Source organism: Sander vitreus, chromosome 18 (assembly GCF_031162955.1).
Source record: "Sander vitreus isolate 19-12246 chromosome 18, sanVit1, whole genome shotgun sequence".
In the NCBI taxonomy this organism is placed as follows: domain Eukaryota; kingdom Metazoa; phylum Chordata; class Actinopteri; order Perciformes; family Percidae; genus Sander; species Sander vitreus.
Window position 1 is genome coordinate 10180097 of NC_135872.1, and position 19446 is coordinate 10199542.

General features: G+C 39.3%; 2 protein-coding genes across 4 annotated transcripts; one reads left to right on the top strand and one right to left on the bottom strand.

Moving 5' to 3' along the window:
* Nucleotides 1-3378: 3378 nt before the first annotated feature.
* Nucleotides 3379-10715, bottom strand: rnf8 (ring finger protein 8, E3 ubiquitin protein ligase). Of its 2 annotated transcripts, none has more exons than XM_078275038.1 (9): nt 10494-10715; nt 10146-10274; nt 9075-9523; nt 8717-8924; nt 8413-8475; nt 7533-7622; nt 7339-7446; nt 6878-7082; nt 3379-3606 (listed from the first exon to the last, which is right to left on the bottom strand). In XM_078275038.1, the coding sequence occupies exons 1-9, from the start codon at nt 10614-10616 to the stop codon at nt 3413-3415; spliced, it is 1569 nt and encodes a 522-aa protein (XP_078131164.1). In that variant the 5' UTR covers nt 10617-10715; the 3' UTR covers nt 3379-3412. The 2 variants fall into 2 exon arrangements, with proteins under 2 accessions (XP_078131164.1, XP_078131165.1); XM_078275039.1 differs by having other exon boundaries at nt 3475-3606; nt 6871-7082.
* Nucleotides 10716-10868: 153 nt separating this feature from the next.
* aida (axin interactor, dorsalization associated) lies at nt 10869-19359 on the top strand. Of its 2 annotated transcripts, XM_078274348.1 has the most exons (11): nt 10869-11165; nt 11963-12029; nt 12122-12175; nt 12546-12600; nt 12686-12749; nt 12873-12979; nt 14779-14787; nt 16158-16280; nt 16417-16539; nt 16988-17105; nt 17191-19359. In XM_078274348.1, the coding sequence occupies exons 1-11, from the start codon at nt 11059-11061 to the stop codon at nt 17288-17290; spliced, it is 927 nt and encodes a 308-aa protein (XP_078130474.1). In that variant the 5' UTR covers nt 10869-11058; the 3' UTR covers nt 17291-19359. The 2 variants fall into 2 exon arrangements, with proteins under 2 accessions (XP_078130474.1, XP_078130475.1); XM_078274349.1 differs by lacking the exon at nt 14779-14787.
* Nucleotides 19360-19446: the final 87 nt, after the last annotated feature.

Consider the following 19446-nt stretch of genomic DNA (forward strand, 5'->3'; position numbering starts at 1 on the left):
TGGCATGACATCAGACATCCACAGCACAGGAGGCAAACTCCCTCTGTGAGCTGCTGTTCTGGTGCACTCTGGGTAGAGTTAGTTTGGAATGAATCAGGGTGTTGGGTGTCCCTAAATCTGCACCAAACAAGAAGTGTACATGTTCGCTGAAATTCATTGTCTGGGCATGAGGCTGCATGATCCAGCTGTCATTTCCTGAAATGTCCTAAAAAGTAGCCGATACTTGTATGTGAAAGGATAAATTAATGGGAGGTTTGCTGGAGAAGACGAATGAATGTCATTGTGTACTGATTATATGCAGGACCATAGCCAGAATTATATAAATACTGAGGTCATGAGTCCAAATCCCTGCAATAGTCACCTTTCCAGAAGTCTTTATTTTTCACATTTTAGCTACATTTTCTGTAAATTATATTTTAATTGTTTTGGGTGAGAACTTTATTTAGTTGGCCTAAAAGTAGTCAAATTTAAAAAATATATTATAAAATAGTGGAATCAGCCTAAAAAATACCCACCATGTGCACGTTTTATAATTACATATTATAATCTCTGAATTCTCAGAAAAAATACTGAGGACATGACCTCCGTGTCTTCAATAGCTACAGCCCTGATTATATGCATTATACTATATGTGTTATAGTCAGTTAATGTTAGTTAAACATTCAAAAAGATGTGATTTTTTTTTTTTACAAGCAAGCATATAATTCAACATAATGGAGGATTAAGTTTCCAACTATAATCTATAAGGAACGATAGTTTACTTAGTTTTAAATTTGATATATCCAGAAAGTCTAATTAAGATCAAGGTATCTTGTACAAGAGATATGATTAAATCTATACAACATCAAAACAAGAACATTCACAGTCACACAACTGTCATCACACACATATACACTAATTATAACATTCACAAGTATAAACAATATCAATAATTATAATTTTAAAGTTATTTTGCAGTTAATTCCAATAGTAAAGTACAGTTCTGAAAACCAGTCCTCTGTAATTCTGTTTAACCCAGGTAAAGTTAAGTAGAGCGACTCTTTCAAATAAACAGGCCTTTTTCACAGCAGACATTTTGGCTTGTCATAGGTGTTACTATTAACATGAACAATGGCTCCATTCTATTCCCAGTAAGCCAGTGTGACAGTGAGCCAGCATGAACACTGTCAAGGCTTAAACACAACCAACTAAACTCTCACTCTCACTATTTTCTTCATCGCACCAAATTACATAATTCTTAAAGAACATTGGAAATAAAAAGCTTAGGATGTTTACATGGTCACGTATGACACCAGAAATTCAGCGTACTCCTTAATAGAATGCCATTAAATAACCTGACAGGACACTGGCTCATACATCTTAATAAGTGCAGTGTATTTCATATGGATATTGGAGTATTGAATACATGCAGTGATTATTTATGGCACAATTAAAGCCCGTAGTCCTCTGGTGCAGCACAAGAGGAGGATTTACAGACAAACGCAGCACCAACACTTTCATCTATCTACAGTAAGAAGAGACAGTGCTTCATCTCACTGTGGAGGCCGGTGCCATCACACTTCCATTTGCTTTCACAGCCCAAGGAACTGTTGCATTAGTTGCTAGGTAACACAACATGTGTGTAGTTACCTAAATATGAAAGATTTTTGCAAATTGAAGATTCTTTCCAAGATGTAAAACCTATTTTGAAATGTGATGCCCACTAGTGACTGCTGACATACAGACCTAAATGTGTTATATTAATGAAGTTACTGTTGATCTCATGAGTTTTATTTTCCAAATAGCAACAATACCGATAATTTATAAGGCTAATATATAGCATCAGATTATTGGCATGAATGACAACCCTTTTTGAATGTGATACCCTTTGCTGTATTTCACATGAAACTTCATTTTGTCTTGCACACTGACTGAAGAAAATAACCTTACTTAAAAAATATAACAAGCTTACAACACAGCTTTTGCTTACTGGCAAAGTAAACTTACTGAACATTTCTCACATTATCTTATGAGTAAAAAAGCATTCAGTTGTTTGTTTATGCAAGTCAGGACCAGCAGCATATGAGGTAAACTCTGGAGTGTTGCCAGTGGGAGTGATTAATGCTTGGCCCAGGAGCCTTTCAGCAAAGCAGCGTGTGCCAGGCGAGGCAACTCCCAGATGGGCATGTGGATGAACAGAAAGCAGGGCATCACTGAAATACATGAAATAACAACAATGAAAAACCTCTTTGGTGGTTCATTGAGTTTGGCCATGTTTCTTACTATAAAAAATTATAGAATCATCACATTAATATTCATCTTTCTTAAACAATTGGTCTTTTTTTATAGTTTTCTAACATTAAACTTGGCAGGTTGTTCCTACTGTAGATGAAAGGAAATCCTGCAATAAAGGATTAAAGCACCACACCAATATTTTTGCATCTTTAAGTACACACCCCATTACAATATCCAGTACTAATAATAGCTATAGTTTACAATATAACTATTTATGTGGTGTTCACTGTGATGGATCTTGAGCAAGTTTCAAGTGTACAAGTTCATTTTTATTTAAAATGAAATAATACCAATCACTGACTGAAAGCTACGAAAACACATTCAAGCCATGAAAAATGTTCTGCAGTAATAATGTATGATACAAAAGTCTACAGCCATACTAGCATGTCTGTGAGGCTGTACTTCTGCAGAGTGGTGCTTTGAGCTAAATGCTAGTTCAGTGTGTTAGCATAACAGAAAATGCTAATTCACATTAAAACAAACAGCTGAGGCTGATGTCAGTTGTGCTGGTGTTTGGTCAGAAACTAAAAAGTACTGGACAAATTAAAAAGTTACGTTTTTTAATCTAATAGATATTGAAACAGTTCACAGGACAAGAGAAAACGTAGACCTGCTGGTGGCGCTACACCAAAAGTCAGAGGTTCCTCTGAGTACCACAGACCGAAATAGCTATTCATAAAGTCACGCCGCTAATACGGCTAAAAACAAAAGACCCGGTATGCTGCTTTCACTCCCAGCAGAGGTCTGTTGTCTGTCTGCCCTTCTCTGTCTCTCTGACAAAAGGTCAGGTCCTATTGAATCTATTTGTAGCAGATGGGACTTCTGATTTCATCGGGTTTATTAGTTCCATAGAACCATAAACACAATGAATCAATGCTTGGACAAAGTCAACATGTGGCTGTAAAAAATACATATGAAGAAACTTTATTCCTTTTGTTAAAAATAAAGACAAAAAGACAACTGATCATTTTACCAAAAAAACAAACAAAAAAAAACAAAAAAAAACACAAACCTTAGCTGAATCTGGTTAATGGACTCATGATGAGACCAAACTTTGCGTACTATCCGGGAACAATCCAGGGAAATACGACCAACACCCAAAAGCCAGATTCATGTTACAGCCCACAGGAGAAAAGGGCTAATCATCAAACTCATCAACACTTTCATCAGAGAAACCACTGAAGGGCGGACTGGAATCCAAGTGGATGCTACTGTCTGTGTCCAGAGAGACCACAGAGCTCAGGCTACTATCTATGGACACCATACTGCCGTCGCTATCGCTGCTCCTGCTGCTGTCGTCATCGTGGATCACCATCACCTGAGCAGAGTCCGCTGCAGGGAAACCCAGAAAAAGAAAACCATGAGAGATTTTCTTTGCAGACATTTGAAGGAGCAGCATCTTCCCTCAGTTCGTCTCTCAACACTTTTAATACCGACTTCCCTACCCTGTCTGCGGCTCTCAGCCCCAAACCCATTTGATCCCACTGAAGACGTAACTCTTGGGTCACAAAAATGTAGTTTCATTTTTTTTTAAAGGCTGAACACTGTAGTAGGAGTAAATAGTATATAGTATTTGTTGGGGACTATTTTTTAGCTGCGGATGAATACACATTTGGTGCTCTAGTGAGTATTTACAGCAGCACTATGAATGAGGGATCTACTCAAAATAAGCCCTTTCGGCTAGACAGGCAGTACTTCAATCAATTAATGGTTGGTTTGGGACTTTTAATGGAATTTGTTTACCATAAGAAAAATATAGCATATTTATCATGGCTACGCTTTTTTAATCTTTAAGGGGAGAACATATGTGATGTCCCAAACCCTCAGTGATTTTTTGTACTATAACAAACAAATACAATTTTATGTTTTGAGAGTCAGGAATATCTGTGTGTGTGACAACATTGTTTGCTATTTCTGATTAGACAGCATATTGCAGCTTGAGAAAACAAAATGGGTTTTTCCCTGCCCAAAAAAATGTCAGGGTAGTCCAGACCCAACAAGTCTAGCAACCAAATGCGTATTTATGCGTATTTGTGAAGCATTTTGTAACTGTGGTTGTGAAAGGTAAACTGGGAATAAAGTTTTCTTACCCAATTACTTACAATTCAAACATTGTGTATCTGTATTCTGGTCAGTAACCTTAAATATATTCGCTAAGTGGGTCACGTACATTTTATTTTCCTCCTTTGTTGATCGGGAGAATGCAGGCTCAGTTTCAGCACCATCACAACTAATATTCATAGTAGCAGTATTTCAATGCTACATACTGCTTTTTAGCTTTTTATGGTGGATTACATTTTATTTTAACTGTCATTTCACGTTTCTAAAATAATATCACACAAACAGAAAAAAAATAGACATGAATCAGCTTCATTGTACTGCCACCTTGCGTTTGAAATTTCCACTGTACTCTGGACCAACCACCAACAAGCATATTTTGAAATAGTCTATTAAGTACAGGATGAAGCAGTGAGTGTAAATACTCTCTGAACACCTTAAAAAACACATTTCTTTTAGAGCCTGTGAGCAGCTTCGCCACACCGGGACACTTGAGTGGTTACTGCTGAAGGCGAGAGGAACATTATTCACTGAGCTCACCCAGACATGTCAAGGCTCTCCGCTCATTTGATCTGATGAATGTGGAACGACACACCATTGCTAGTAAGTACAGTGTCAGTCAGATATTAATGCTATATGGGTCATCCGTGTGGCAATTTGTGCATGAGTGTGATCCCGACTGAGTAAGCTACACCACTGTCACATACAGTGGGTACGGAAAGTATTCAGACCCCTTTACATTTTTCACTCTTTGTTTCATTGCAGCCATTTGCTAAAATCAAAAAAGTTAATTTTATTTCTCATTAATGTACACTCAGCACCCCATCTTGACAGAAAAAAACAGAAATGTAGAAATTTTTGCAAATTTATTAAAAAAGAAAAACTGAAATATCACATGGTCATAAGTATTCAGACCCTTTGCTGTGACACTCATATTTAACTCACATGCTGTCCATTTCTTCTGATCCTCCTTGAGATGGTTCTACTCCTTCACTGGAGTCCTGCTGTGTTTAATTAAACTGATTGGACTTGATTAGGAAAGGCACACACCTGTCTATATAAGACCTTACAGCTCACAGTGCATGTCAGAGCAAATGAGAATCATGAGGTCGAAGGAACTGCCCAAGGAGCTCAGAGACAGAATTGTGGCAAGGCACAGATCTGGCCAAGGTTACAAAAGGAGTTCTGCAGCACTCAAGGTTCCTAAGAGCACAGTGGCCTCCATAATCTTTAAATGGAAGAAGTTTGGGACGACCAGAACTCTTCCTAGACCTGGCCGTCCAGCCAAACTGAGCAATCGTGGGAGAAGAGCCTTGGTGAGAGAGGTAAAGAAGAACCCAAAGATCACTGTGGCTGAGCTCCAGAGATGCAGCAGGGAGATGGGAGAAAGTTGCACAAAGTCAACTATCACTGCAGCCCTCCACCAGTCGGGGCTTTATGGCAGAGTGGCCCGACGGAAGCCTCTCCTCAGTGCAAGACATATGAAAGCCCACATAGAGTTTGCCAAAAAACACATGAAGGACTCCCAGACTATGAGAAATAAGATTCTCTGGTCTGATGAGACCAAGATTGAACTTTTTGACGTTAATTCTAAGCGGTATGTGTGGAGAAAACCAGGCACCGCTCATCACCTGCCCAATACCATCCTAACAGTGAAACATGGTGGTGGCAGCATCATGCTATGGGGGTGTTTTTCAGCTGCAGGGACAGGACGACTGGTTGCAATTGAAGGAAAGATGAATGCGGCCAAGAAAACCTCATCCAGAGTGCTCAGGACCTCAGACTGGGCCGAAGGTTCACCTTCCAACAAGACAATGACCCTAAGCACACAGCTAAAATAACAAAGGAGTGGCTTCGGAACAACTCTGTGACCATTCTTGACTGGCCCAGCCAGAGCCCTGACCTAAACCCAATTGAGCATCTCTGGAGAGACCTGAAAATGGCTGTTCACCATCCAACCTGACGGATTTCTACATTTCAGTTTTTTTTCTTTCAAGATGGGGTGCTGAGTGTACATTAATGAGAAATAAAATGAACTTTTTTTTATTTTAGCAAATGGCTGCAATGAAACGGAGTGAAAAATTTAAAGGGGTCTGAATACTTTCCGTACCCACTGTACTGTAGTTTGATGTGTGTTCTCTAATATAATTTGAGTGAGATGAAGTGAATCACAGTGGAACAAAAACTCCTAAGAAACACAATGTCCAGATAACTGCTGCAGGCATAGGGCTAGGAAGGACATATTGTAATAACTAGCAAAGCATTATCTTGATATCAGTATGTTAACATTTCTAGTTTAATATTCAAATAGTGCTGGTCTGATTGAGTCAATGTTTCAGTATTCTTTCAAATTAAAAGCATGTTATGCCAAATATTTAAAACATCCAAGTGGGACATATTCTGGTCCAATTTCACTTGATATACTTACCTTAGACTGTTCGTTCGTGCCCTGTTGATATTTAAAGTTTTTTTTTTTTTTTATTATTCTCTAACTGTATTAACTGTAGGACACTGTTGCCACTGTTGAAGATAACGCACCTCTCACCTTTCCTTTCAGTAATGAGGGTCTGCCGCCTCGACTTCATGTCCAGGCTCAGGTTTTCCACCATGCTGTCGATGCAGTTGTCCAGGGCCAGACAGCGGGTCTGGGACTGGATGGACCGTCGGCAGATGGGACACTCGTCTTTCTTTTTGCGCCACTGCTTGATGCAGTGACTGCAGAAGCTGTGAGCGCAGTTCAAGATGACTGCCTGTAGACGATATCAATACAGATAAAAAAAAAAAGAGTTAAGTGTGAAATCTTCTGAAGCACCTCAAAGAGAAAACAAATGTAAATTACAGTTTCATATAGTTTCATCACCGTGTCATAATTGCTGTATTAAGTTTTTGTAAGCTGTCGAACCAGAGTCAAAGATTTGTCGATAGAAATAAAATACAGCAGATGAGAAGAGTTCGAATGACATGAATTCCAAGATAATGCTAAACTGACTCTTGACACTACTGTACCTCAATGAAGAGCTCGGAGCAGATGATGCACTGAAGCTCGTTCTCCAGAACTTCAGTCACTTGTGTAACTACTTCCTCTTTTTGGGCCCTCGCCTTTTCTTTCTCCTCCTGCAAAAATAAATGAATAGAGCTTTTCTGATGCAATGCCAAACAATGCAAAAAGCCTGCTTAAACTACTTTGAATATTGTCATACCTTTGTCACTTCCAGTTCTTTGTTTTTGGCCAAGAGAATCTCTTCAAAGCCTTCCCGAGAAAGGGCAAGTTCGTCTATTACCTTCTTTTGCTAAGGATGTTAAAAACAGTTTGATAAATTACTACTTTTCAATTGAATGCATACAAGAGTACTCTAAAAGAAAACATTTTAACATGTTTATAACACACAACACATTTTGACACTATGTCTGATTGTATTAAGGCAGTTACACACTAACCAGACGGCCGACCGTTGGCAGAAAAGGCAGTTGGTCTGATCAGTCTCCCCGAGTTGGTTAAAAAAGTGCCTTGGAACACACCAAAGCGACGAAACGTAATATGTCTCCATAACAGCAGGCGGCGCTAATCTGTATTGTCGCCCAAAAATGAAAACCGGCAGCTGATTGGACGAACGCGTCACATGGATCTGGCTGCTGCGTCCGGATTTTGGATTTTTCAAACGGCCATTACTAGTGAATCATTCAGATAACGATCTCATATTGTACTAAAATAGTTCACCGAAACGTGTTTCTGAAAACATTTTAAGTGAGAAATAGGCCATGTAGTTGCTGAATCTGTCTTCATTTTCAGATCGACAAAGGTCAGTTTAAAAGATTTTCGTCAGATTTTGAGAGGCTTAGTCACGCTCATCCCGCTTGCCATTTCCGGGTGAGTCCCGACTGCCCTGTCTCAGACTGAGCATGTCAGGTCGGCGAAAATGAAGTTCCGACAGCTCCTCCAACGGACGACGGCACGGAACACACCGAACAGACTCGAGTCACTGACCTCGCCGGACTGTCCAACGGCCGATTATCGGCCCGGTGTGTAGCTGCCTTTAGTGATGTAACAATAAATAAAAGCTCCAGTTGTATGCCACATACCTCTTGCAAGGCTTCTTCCAGCTGTTTCTTCAAAAGCTCCTCTTGTTGCTGTGTTTTCTGTGCCTAAAAACATAAAAAAGTGACATTTTCATCAATGACTGTATTTTGTCTCTAGCAGTCATTCATGCAGAACCTGTTAAAAAAGAAAAGACGACAGTGCTACGGTTACTAGTGTGCAATAGACAAACAGGATGCATACCTAGCAAACGTTTTAAGAAAGGCAGTACTTTCGATTCTGCACATCGGAAGCAATTGTTGGTAATGCATATTTATGTATGAAAGAAATTACTGAAATACCTCTCACCTCTAGCTGCCTCTTAGTTTCACTAAAAGACTTCTCTAACGTCTCCATCCGGTGCATCTTGGCTCTGAGCGTCTCAAGCTGACCCCGCAGCTCCCTGACATGCTCCTCTCTGAGCGGGTCAGCCTGCCGGGGCTCTCCCCCCAGCGAGGCTACCTGCCTCTGGGTGTCATCCACCTGCTCCCTCAGCATCAGGATGTTCTGGCTGTACCTGCAAACATAAATAAATGAGAAAAAAAAAAACCTTAAGGAAGATCAAACTTTCTAACATTTTCTTTTTAAAGATTATGATGGACATATCTTTCAGAAAACCTGATGCAAATGTAATGATAATACACGAGAGGCAGAAACTGGGGCTTACATCTGCAAGTTGTCCAGGTCACACAGACTGCTGGAGCCATCTGAGGGCCGGTCTACTTCCTGGACGTGTCTGCTGGGTCCAGTTTCCTCTGGCTGGGTGTGACTGAGCCTCTGCTGCCGTTTCACTGGTGACAGAGGGCAGGGCTTTGCAAATGACTTGTCTGCAGAGGAGCAGCGGTAGAGCTTGGGCTTTGAGGTAGACGGCTCAACTTCTTCCACAGTCAACTTCCTTTTGGGCTTCTTGGCAACATGGGCTGCTTTAGCAACCTCTCTGTGTCCCTTTGCCAAGTAAAGTTTAATGTCTTTGAGGGGCCGCTGGACGAGCATGTAGTCAAACTCCACTTCGGTTCCAATTACAGGAACACCGAGTTGTATGGAGTCTCCGAGCCTCAGCTGATGGGCTTCTTCAGCAGGTATGCGGTTTCCATTCACCCAAACACCGTTGAGACTCTGAGGGGAAAAAAGCAACACTTACTTTATCAGCTGCAGTTAAATATATAATAATCATAATATAAATTCTATGTTTAGTTTTGATTGACACTGTTAGATAGGTTTTCATTTGACTATATGTTTATCATTGAGGTTGTTGTTTTCTTTATACACTGCAGTCATTTATCCATCCATCCATCTTCCCAGCTCCAGCAGGGGACCCGCAACTTCCCTTTCCCGAGCCACATTAACCAGCTCCGACTGGGGGATCCCGAGGCGTTCCCAGGCCAGGTTGGAGATATAATCCCTCCACCTAGTCCTGGGTCTTCCCCGAGGCCTCCTCCCAGCTGGACGTGCCTGGAACACCTCCCTAGGGAGGCGCCCAGGGGGCATCCTTACCAATGCAGTCATTTCATTTAAGCTAAACATATCAAGACTGCAATATTTCTATATTTATGTTTTTGTCTGTTGCAGTACTTTGCTTTATTGTTAATATTCCTTTTAATATGTTTATCTATGCACCAATAACCAAGGCACATTCGTTGTAAGTGTTACTTAATTGGTAATGCATCATATTCTGTTGAACAGAATCAATCAACAGCGATCAATAAAACATAAATCATAATAAATAATGTAATATTACGTTCTTGTCGGTCACTGTCCACTTGCCATCTTCCCTTTGCTTAAATGTACAGTGCAGTCTGGAGATCATCAGAGGACAACTTGGAGACAACAACTGGTGGGTTACATCCACACCACGTCCTATAGTCATCTGGACAGTCAAAAACAAACAGGTCAAACAGACAGTTAGCCATCTGTGCAGTTCATTAAAACATAGAGACACACTTCGATAACGACAAGCTAAAGTAAACAGAAAATGAACCATGAATGATGAATAGACTTTACGTGAAAAATCGTAAACTTAAGCAAGTTTTAGGGTTAATGTAAGACAAATATAGCTAGTTAGCTAGCTAGCATTAGCAAACTGCACCTCAGTGTTTTCGAACAAGCGAAGCCAGTCTGAATTTCTTCCAACTCTCATCAAACACAAAACCTCTGAGTCTGAACTGTCATCTTCCTCAGCTGCAGACGAATCTGTCGTTACAGTATCCATCTTATCTCATTCTGTCAGAGGCTAATACGACCTGAAAAACATCTGTTACTCCTCCATGGCTAACGTTTTGCTACGGTGTCAAACTGAAGATTGACAGGGCGAAACCGGAAACAGTTTGGTTTGTTTTCAAAATAAAGGCGTTACATGAGTTGTTCTGATCATAAAAATAAACGAATTGCATTCTGTTGCCGTCCACTCAAGCGACCCCGCGTCCTAAAACGCGCGCACCCCGAGTTTCGGGCGGGACTTCCTTTCTCTTGCGGATGCGATATTAGGGTGAGCAGGCAGAAAGGGCTTGGTCGGGGTGTCACTGGTGTATCCCTATCCGTGCGGCTCTGGACAGCAAATAACCGGGTTGACAACGCTGCAGCCGCTGCCGAACCCTCGTAGATGAACCTCATCATGCTGCCCTGAGAGCTCCGCGAGTATCCGCCTCGCCAACATGTCTGATGCCAACAAGACTATTCAGAAATGGCACGCCAGTTTTAGGAAAGGCACAGACTTTGACTCGTGGGGACAATTAGTGGAGGCTATAGATGAGTACCAAATGTAAGTTGCATTCAACATATGTGCATCCTGCCTCTCCACACAGCATGGTTTATCTTCCTAGGCGACATGCTTTTTCCCCCCTTTCCCTTTAATCCTTAAATGTGCAGGGAGATAACAGCATGTAGGAGACAGTGGGTGCATGGTGCTTCATAAGAAGTTCTAGCCTCTGAGCTGTCAGTCAGCTCCTCGCGCCAGTAAACAAACCCTACCCATCCATGACGTGATGTGGCAGTTGTTGTGCAGAGGCAGCAGAGTCTGTCTGTGTGTGTCTGTGTGTGTGTGTGTGTGTGTGTCTGTGTGTGTGTGTGTGTGTGTGTGTGTGTGTGTGTGTGTGTGTGTGTGTGTGTGAGAGTGAGTGTTGCACCCCAGGTTCATTCACCACCAGTTTGAGTTGAGGGAGAGTGCTTTCATAAAGCCTGTCATGGGAAAATCATCCAGAGCTGCATGCAGTGTGTTTCATTATGTGTCATGCCGTGCAGAAATGGGGCCAATATTCCCTCAGACTTGAGAAATAGTCAGCCACACCCTCTCATTCTTATGGGAGGGTTTTCATCTATTTAGTGAGGAATGCTTCCTGATTTCAGACAATATAGAGTCTGTATACATTTTTAAAGATGTGATCAGATTTGTCAACTTATTAATGTATTATATGAAATTGCACTATTAATGTTAAATCTAGATCCAGACACCTTTTTTTTTGGCCGGAAGGGGGCGCAAAAATATGCATCATTTAGCCACCTTAGAAGTGTTTGAAGTTTTTCAGCAAAGCATTAACGCACTTCTGGGTTGTTATTTAGTTTGGCGAGACAACTACAAAAAGAGGTCCAGTCAACAAATTCATCAGACTTCACAGAGGAGCAGAAGGTAATTATCACATCTCTCTTTAACTTCTGGACAGAGGAGTCAAGTATTCTGCATAAACTAACACGTTTTTGTTTTTTTTCTTCATTTCTTAGAAAACTTTAGGAAAGATTGCAACATGCCTGGAGATGAGAAGTGCCAGTTTGCAGGTTTGTGTCATTGTTTTTCGTTCTGTATGAAATATGTAGGATAGCTGGAATTTTAGAAATAGTCAAGTCAATTTATTTATAGAGCAGATCCTAAAAACAAGTGTTGACTGACCATTGTTGAAAATCGAAAACACATACACATAATTATGAGAATGAATAAGTTAAATAGTGAAGTCATTAGTCCAAACCTTCCTCATTGCTGATTTGCACATCACGCAGCTCTTCTCCAGTACACCAGACTTCATTCAAGTTTTTGGCTATTCAGCCTTCAACCACCCTGATAAAGGCAGATAGGTGAAAATCTTAAGTGCAGTGTCCTTCACTTAAATACACAAACGGTAGAGTATTAAATATGTCTGCTCTTCTGTAGTGCACACAGTCAAAAGAAGACTTCAAGTTAGAAGAGCTGAAGAAACTGGAAATCAGTAAGTGTAGCGACTGGGAGTTAAGTGTACTTGTTAATCCTCCTGTCCTGACTGGGTATTCTGATCTTCCTCCTTTTGTCAACAGTAATTCTAAATATTCTGACCTACAACAAAGAATTTCCCTTTGATGTACAGCCAGTGCCCTTAAGGTAAATATCCACCACTAAACATCTCATGTTATTGAGTTTGTATTTTACAGATAATCCTGCGTGAGCATTGAAGTTATCTAATGTGTAGATGAAGTGATTAAACCTGCCGTTCCTCTCTGTCAGGAAAATCCTGGCTCCAGGTGAAGAGGAGAACCTGGAGCTGGAGGAGGAGGAGGAGGATGCTGCAGCAGGAGCAGGATCTACAGAAGCGTTCCCCCCAAGAGCCCCCGGTACTGTGCACCCGTCTATAACTAGTTAGTTTGAATGCTGTTCAGCAGCATTCCAGCTATTGTTATTCTGCTCTTTATTATTAGTGGGAATTCTGTTCAGCAGCATTCCAACTATTGTTATTCTGTTCTTTATTATTCTTATTCCGTCTTCCGTACGTTTTTCGGTCGTCTCTAACTTCTGCATACTTTCAGCTATAAAAACCATTCAACTATTAAAATGTTCAGCTTTTTCAGCACGTGTGCTCTTCTTCAACTTTTGTTCTACTATTTATACTTTTTAAAACAATTTATAACATTTTGTTCCGCACAATTTATAAATCAAAACGTAGGTATTTTTGTCTAGTTTCAGCCAATGTGTTGTGTTATGACTTGTACTCTTGGCTCGGTGAGCTTCCAAATGACAAGAGTTCCACATCTTCCTCCATTCGCTGCCCTATTTAACGTTCTCCACATTTCTGAGCAAAACGCAGAGTGAACCACTTTTTTAAATTGCTGATATGCCCACATTTTTAAGTTTATCAACATAAATTTTACATGAATACGTTCAGAAAGGCCTTGTGATGGTCACGATTACATCATTTGACTGATACCCCTTATCGTTTTAGCAGTCTGAGCCTTTATTTGAGAGCTTGCTCTCAGTGTCTTTGAATAGCTGCAGTGTGGCACAGGTGACAGTTTCAGCAGGTGACACGCTCATTAACCTGATTAAAGATGAAAGAGATCTCATTACAGACATCAAAGGGTGTTTAGAAACATGGTCACAGGTCATTAGTAGCCATGACAACACTTTCACAGACAGTCAACTTGAATACTACAGGCATTAATATGAACATTAGTCTATATCCTTTGCGTTCCACTACTGTCTGTCTGTCATTCTGTCTATCTGTCTCCCTCCCTTTGTCTGTGTCTGTGTCTGTCTGTGTCTATCTGTGTCTGTGTCTATCTGTGTCTGTGTCTATCTGTGTCTATTTGTGTCTATCTGTGTCTGTCTGTGTCTGTCTGTGTCTCTTTCTCTCTCTCTCCCTCCCTCTCTCTCCCTCCCTCTCCCTCCTTCTCTCTCTCCCTCCCTCCCTCTCTACCTCCAGGGTCATTTGTGATTTCATCCATGTATATATCCCGCTTCTTTTCAGGCAATATATTCACCTCTCAGCTCTTTAGGGTCATGCTTGTTTGTTCTACGCAATGGATATGTCTGATAATAATACAAAGTATTTATACTTTCAGCCTTTTTAGTCAATTTATTGGAACTTCCATTTGACGGTATTACAGTTCAGCTTCCAGCTTTTATAGAAATGTTTTTCGACTGTTAGCTTATTAAGGTAATGCAGTTCAGCTTCCAACTGACACTTTTACATTTCAAATTCCAAGTTTTTCAGCAGTGCAGTGCAAACCATTTGAGATTAAAATTTTGATTTCTGCATTTTAATACATGTTTCTCATAGCATTTGTAAGTCTTCCATACTTAATAGATACATTCAGAACTCACAATGTTTTACATCGATGGCATCGTTGAATTTTTAAAGGAAATTCATACTTATTAAAACGATTTAAACTTTTTCAACTATTATCACGTCTTTAACTTCTTCTTACGTATTAAAGCTATTCATCCAGTTTAGCTTTAGCAATTCAGCTATTCAGCATTCCCACACATTTTCTGCAGGAAATGCATTTTCTAGTTAACTAGTTTGTTGTGTCATGTTGTCCTGTTTCGGAGGGCTGTTTGACTGTGTGTCTTTTTGTTTCTTTCTGTCGGTTCTATGCATGGCTTCATCGCTCATTCCTGCCTGCTTCATTTGCAGCTTCGCAAGGTACGGCTTTTATCAATGAACACCTGAATTTGTTCTCCCCTGTGTGACCGATGGGATTTTATCACAGCCTTTCAGTGGTAATACACGGCTTGTTGCTGAATTGACAAAAGTGTAAATAAAGAAGCGTACCATTCACAGTTAATTTTAAGAATCCAATGCTTCTTTTTGACTGTGGAGTAAATGTATGTAGATTTAGATACCTTTAGACTCTTGGCCTCTTAGACTTTTTAATAAGACAGTCTCTGTTCCACTAGCTTTGGCCAAACAATTTCTTTTAGTGATCTTTCTGAAAAGCAGAAACATGAACGTTCTGTTCGTATTCTAAGTAAAATGCATATCTACTACTGTGCTAGAAAAGTAAAATATAAAGATTTTTTTTTTTATAGAAATAGTTTTTATACAGTTATACCTACATTCAAACTGTTATTTCCAAGGTCAATAATGAACCTTCAAAATCACTATTATTCTGTATAGTGCAGCAACCACAACTCTAATGAGGTTTGGATGCTGCACAAATGCCTCAAACACTCAAAAGGTACAGCTTTTTAACAGTAGAAGAAAGGTGCCCTAATCAGTTATTGTTTTGTTTTTGATCAAAGGACTATGTGTAATCTGAAAGGTGTCCCTTGTAGTGACAAAGCCACACAGAATGATCACCTGACTCTGCTGTTCCACTCAGCTCTACGCAGAGTTCAGCATCTTTCAGCTTGCTTGGTTTCATTCCTACAGCTTTACTGTTTTGGATCGTTCTCCCCGCTCTCATCAACCTTGTTTCGAGTCGCAGCAGGCAGCTGTTTTCAGATTAAAAAAAAAAAAAAAAAGCAGACAGACAAAGTTAGCAACTAGCTGGTGAACATAGTTGAGCATTTAGCAGCTAAAGAGACATATGTTTTCTTCAGGAGTTGGTAGAGACCAAAAACAGAACTATAAGTAGTGGGAATATTAGACTTACATTCATCAGTTTTACAATTACAGAAACACAACTACCGGTACTTATGCTGCACTGTGTCCGCTGGATGTGTAAATAAGCAACTGTTTACTAACATTACTTTTTGAGGTGGTTATAGGTCAGTGTTGTTGTAAGTGGCCAAAAATGAATGCATCTTAAATATATGGTCCGAAACCCCCCATTATCATGTTTAAGCTTTCCAGAAAGACTAATGAAAGAAAACCCCTCTATGGGAGAAGAAGCTAACCATGGAGTGTTTTCATGTTTAATATTTAAATGGTTACTTAACACTGAAGCCTGTAATCTGATGGTAAAACGTATGCATCTGAAAATGTTGTTTGCTATTGGCTATTCTTTGGTCCCCGGTGATGTCACCACCTATTGTTATGGCAACTGTTAATGTAACCTTTGTCCTCTGCAGGTACCTTGTTACCACGGTTACCGTCAGAGCCTGGGATGACACTACTTACGCTAAAGATCGAAAAAATTGGGTTGAAGGATGCAGGGCAGTGCATCGATCCGTACATGACCATTAGTGTCAAAGGTAACGAGCTGCTCCCCTACTCTAAAGTGCCTCTGGATCGTTCACGTTTCTGTGAAAGTGCTGCTGAAGTGCATCACCTTGAAGTCTTGGAAATCTGCCAAAACCAAGAGCGCATTCTGTGTTTCTCTGCCTGTAGATTTGAACGGCGTCGATGTGAACCCAATGCAGGACACACCTGTGGCCTCCAGGAAGGAAGATACCTACATTCACTTTAGTGTGGACGTGGAGATCCAGAGACATGTGGAGAAATTACCAAAAGGTAATACCTGACGGTTTACCCAAAGTGACATACTATAATAATATAACTATAATATTTAATTCCTTCTTTACTAACATCAAAAAATGACTTACACAATTGAAATTATTATTCTGCATGCATGAATTTTAAATATGCCTATGAAATACATCCAGAAATAAATAAATGAGGCAATAAATATATAAATAAATGTAAATATAAATATATAAATGAGTCAATATAGTTCAATAAATAAATAGGTTTTACTTTTATTCATTTTAGGGGACTTTTGTTGATATGCATTTATGTATTACATTTTTGGTTTTGGTCTGTTGACAGTAAGAAAAATACATAAAAAGGCCAATCATTGGGATGTAGACATGCCAGTGTGCAGACAGTTTGGAGGTAATTATTTAGTATTGTATGTTAACCCTTCTATTCATTTAGTTAAACCTGCTATACATTCTTCCAGGAGCAGCTATCTTCTTTGAATTCAAGCACTACAAACCTAAAAAGAGGTTTACCAGCACTAAATGTTTTGCCTTCATGGAAATGGACGAGATCAAACCCGGCCCTATCGTCATCGAACTGTAAGTCGACTGATAATCAAATGGTTTGAGGGATTCCTTTGTGTCTTGAAACATGAAGTATATACTGTATCTTCTTGGATTTCAGGTACAAGAAGCCCACAGACTTCAAGAGGAAGAAACTGCAGCTTCTAACAAAGAAACAACTCTATCTCCATCTTCATCAGACATTACACAAGGACAGCTAAGTCTAGCAGTACGCCCTGAACTTTGAACCAACTCTTTTTAATCTCTCTCTCACTTCCACATCCAGCAAAATGTGGTGTTCCACCTCGTAACATCCAGCAATACTAAATCACGGTTGTAGTCCTTTTTTTTTTTTTTTTCTCCATTAGTTTATAAAGAAAGTGAAGGGAGTCAGACATTTGTCACATCAACTCAGGCTTTTGTATTTTTTGATTGTATGGTTGTCAAGTGCATATCCCTTCTGTTGCAGGAAACCCTGCTCCAAAAACTCAAAATGTATTCAGTTTGACTAGTTGGGAGATACAGGGCTTTCATATTACAGCAGGGTTATGTTAAACCAGATAAAGCATCATCTAAACTCTTCTTTATCTCACTGATTTTGGGAAACGGGACACAACGTGAGTTATAACAGGTGCTTAATAATTTTGTGCTGTTGGATTTTAGACTCTGAAGTGAAATAGTTGCCAAACTCTGTGGACATGTTGGTGAAGTCATGGCAAAGTTTGCAAAGCCACTCCCTGAATAAATAACACGTAAACTGCATCACTTTTGGTTCCATCAAGCCACCAAGAGATTGGTCATAAATTCTGTCATAGTCCACAATGGTCTGTGTGCCATAACTATAGACTTTTATGGGGTTTAATTATTATCAATTAAATCGATGAATTTAAAAAAGCTATTACAAAGTGGTGGTTATAAAAATGAAAAAAGATTAAATCCCCCCAATTAATAATTCAGTTGTATTTATTGCTTAAATTATCAATTATTGAATAGTAAAATTGGATCACAAGAATAATTTTAAAAAGGCTAATAAATGCCGATCCTATACAGCACCATCTCACAATTTGTTTGTTTTCTACTTTAACATTTACAGTTTCCATTGTGTGCTTTCTTTAATATTAACTGACCTTTCAGGTTTAGATTACATATAGTCATTTATTGTTAATATAAAAATATTGATAGGTGCAGCTTTAATTTAAAGCAGCAGACAGTCTGATTGGCCAGCTCTTGTGTGTCTATCGAATCAGAGCTATTCTGCTGTTGTGTGGGTTGGATGTCCTTCAACTTTTAGGTGGCATGAGTCTTTACATTAAAGCTATAGATTATTATAATTATATAATGTCCAAAATTGTCCTGGTGGCACACTATGGATTGTTGTTTAGTCACATACAGTAATGAATTCAGCAGTGGCATTTATGTTAAATGGTGCAATTCTAGGTTAAATATACAGTATGATCTATGAAGCACTGAAATACTTTGACCATTTTCAGAGTATTAATTTTTTCAGGTTGTTGGCTTCGTCAGAATATATAACAAATATGATTTCTATACTCAAATATTTGTATTAGCATTTAAATGTCCCCGTAATTCTGACAGTCGCCACATTTCAGTTCAGTGTTCATGCTTCAGTATGTATTGGATTTAGTTGAATACGTTTTTTATAAATGTATAAAGAGTTAAGTGGATGCAGCATTGGTTCGCGTGAGTCTGTATTGAGTGTAAGCATCTGGTTGCGGTCCAGATGTTTAACACCAGTTTTTTTTTCTAAGCAAGCAGAAATACAGAGTTTGGATGTTTATCACCTGCCAGGAAGTGTCTTTTTAAAATCTAGTGTTACTTTGCAGATCAGATGTTTTATGTATACAGTTATATTTGAATTAAGTCTAGAGGATGCATCTTTATTGAACAGGAATGCTCTTGGACTAACTTTTTAAGATTCACTTAAGCCCACTACTTACCCTGTTATAAAGGGAGTTTTTAAATGAAAAGTTGCATGTAACTTTTGTTTTGCATTCTGACTTTGCAGATGATCGTCTTCACTAAAACATCTTCATTGTAATATTTGATTTTAGATTTTATTTTTGTAATGTCACAATATTCAGTACTGTAAATAAAAATTAACTAAGATACACTAACTGATGACTATACAGCAACACAGTGCATGTATGAAGCGCTACAATGTGGTAGGACTGAGACCTGTGGAGTGTTTTAGTTTTGTTGACAGACTTAAGGGGAATTGTATCAAATGTTTACATTGCTTTTAATTTCTAATAAACTACAAATGAAGCAGTTTGGTGGATACTTTCATCCAGAGCATCAGACAGTGAACAGACTGCGTTTTAGCATGTGTGATTTATGCAAATATTAAAGCAACACT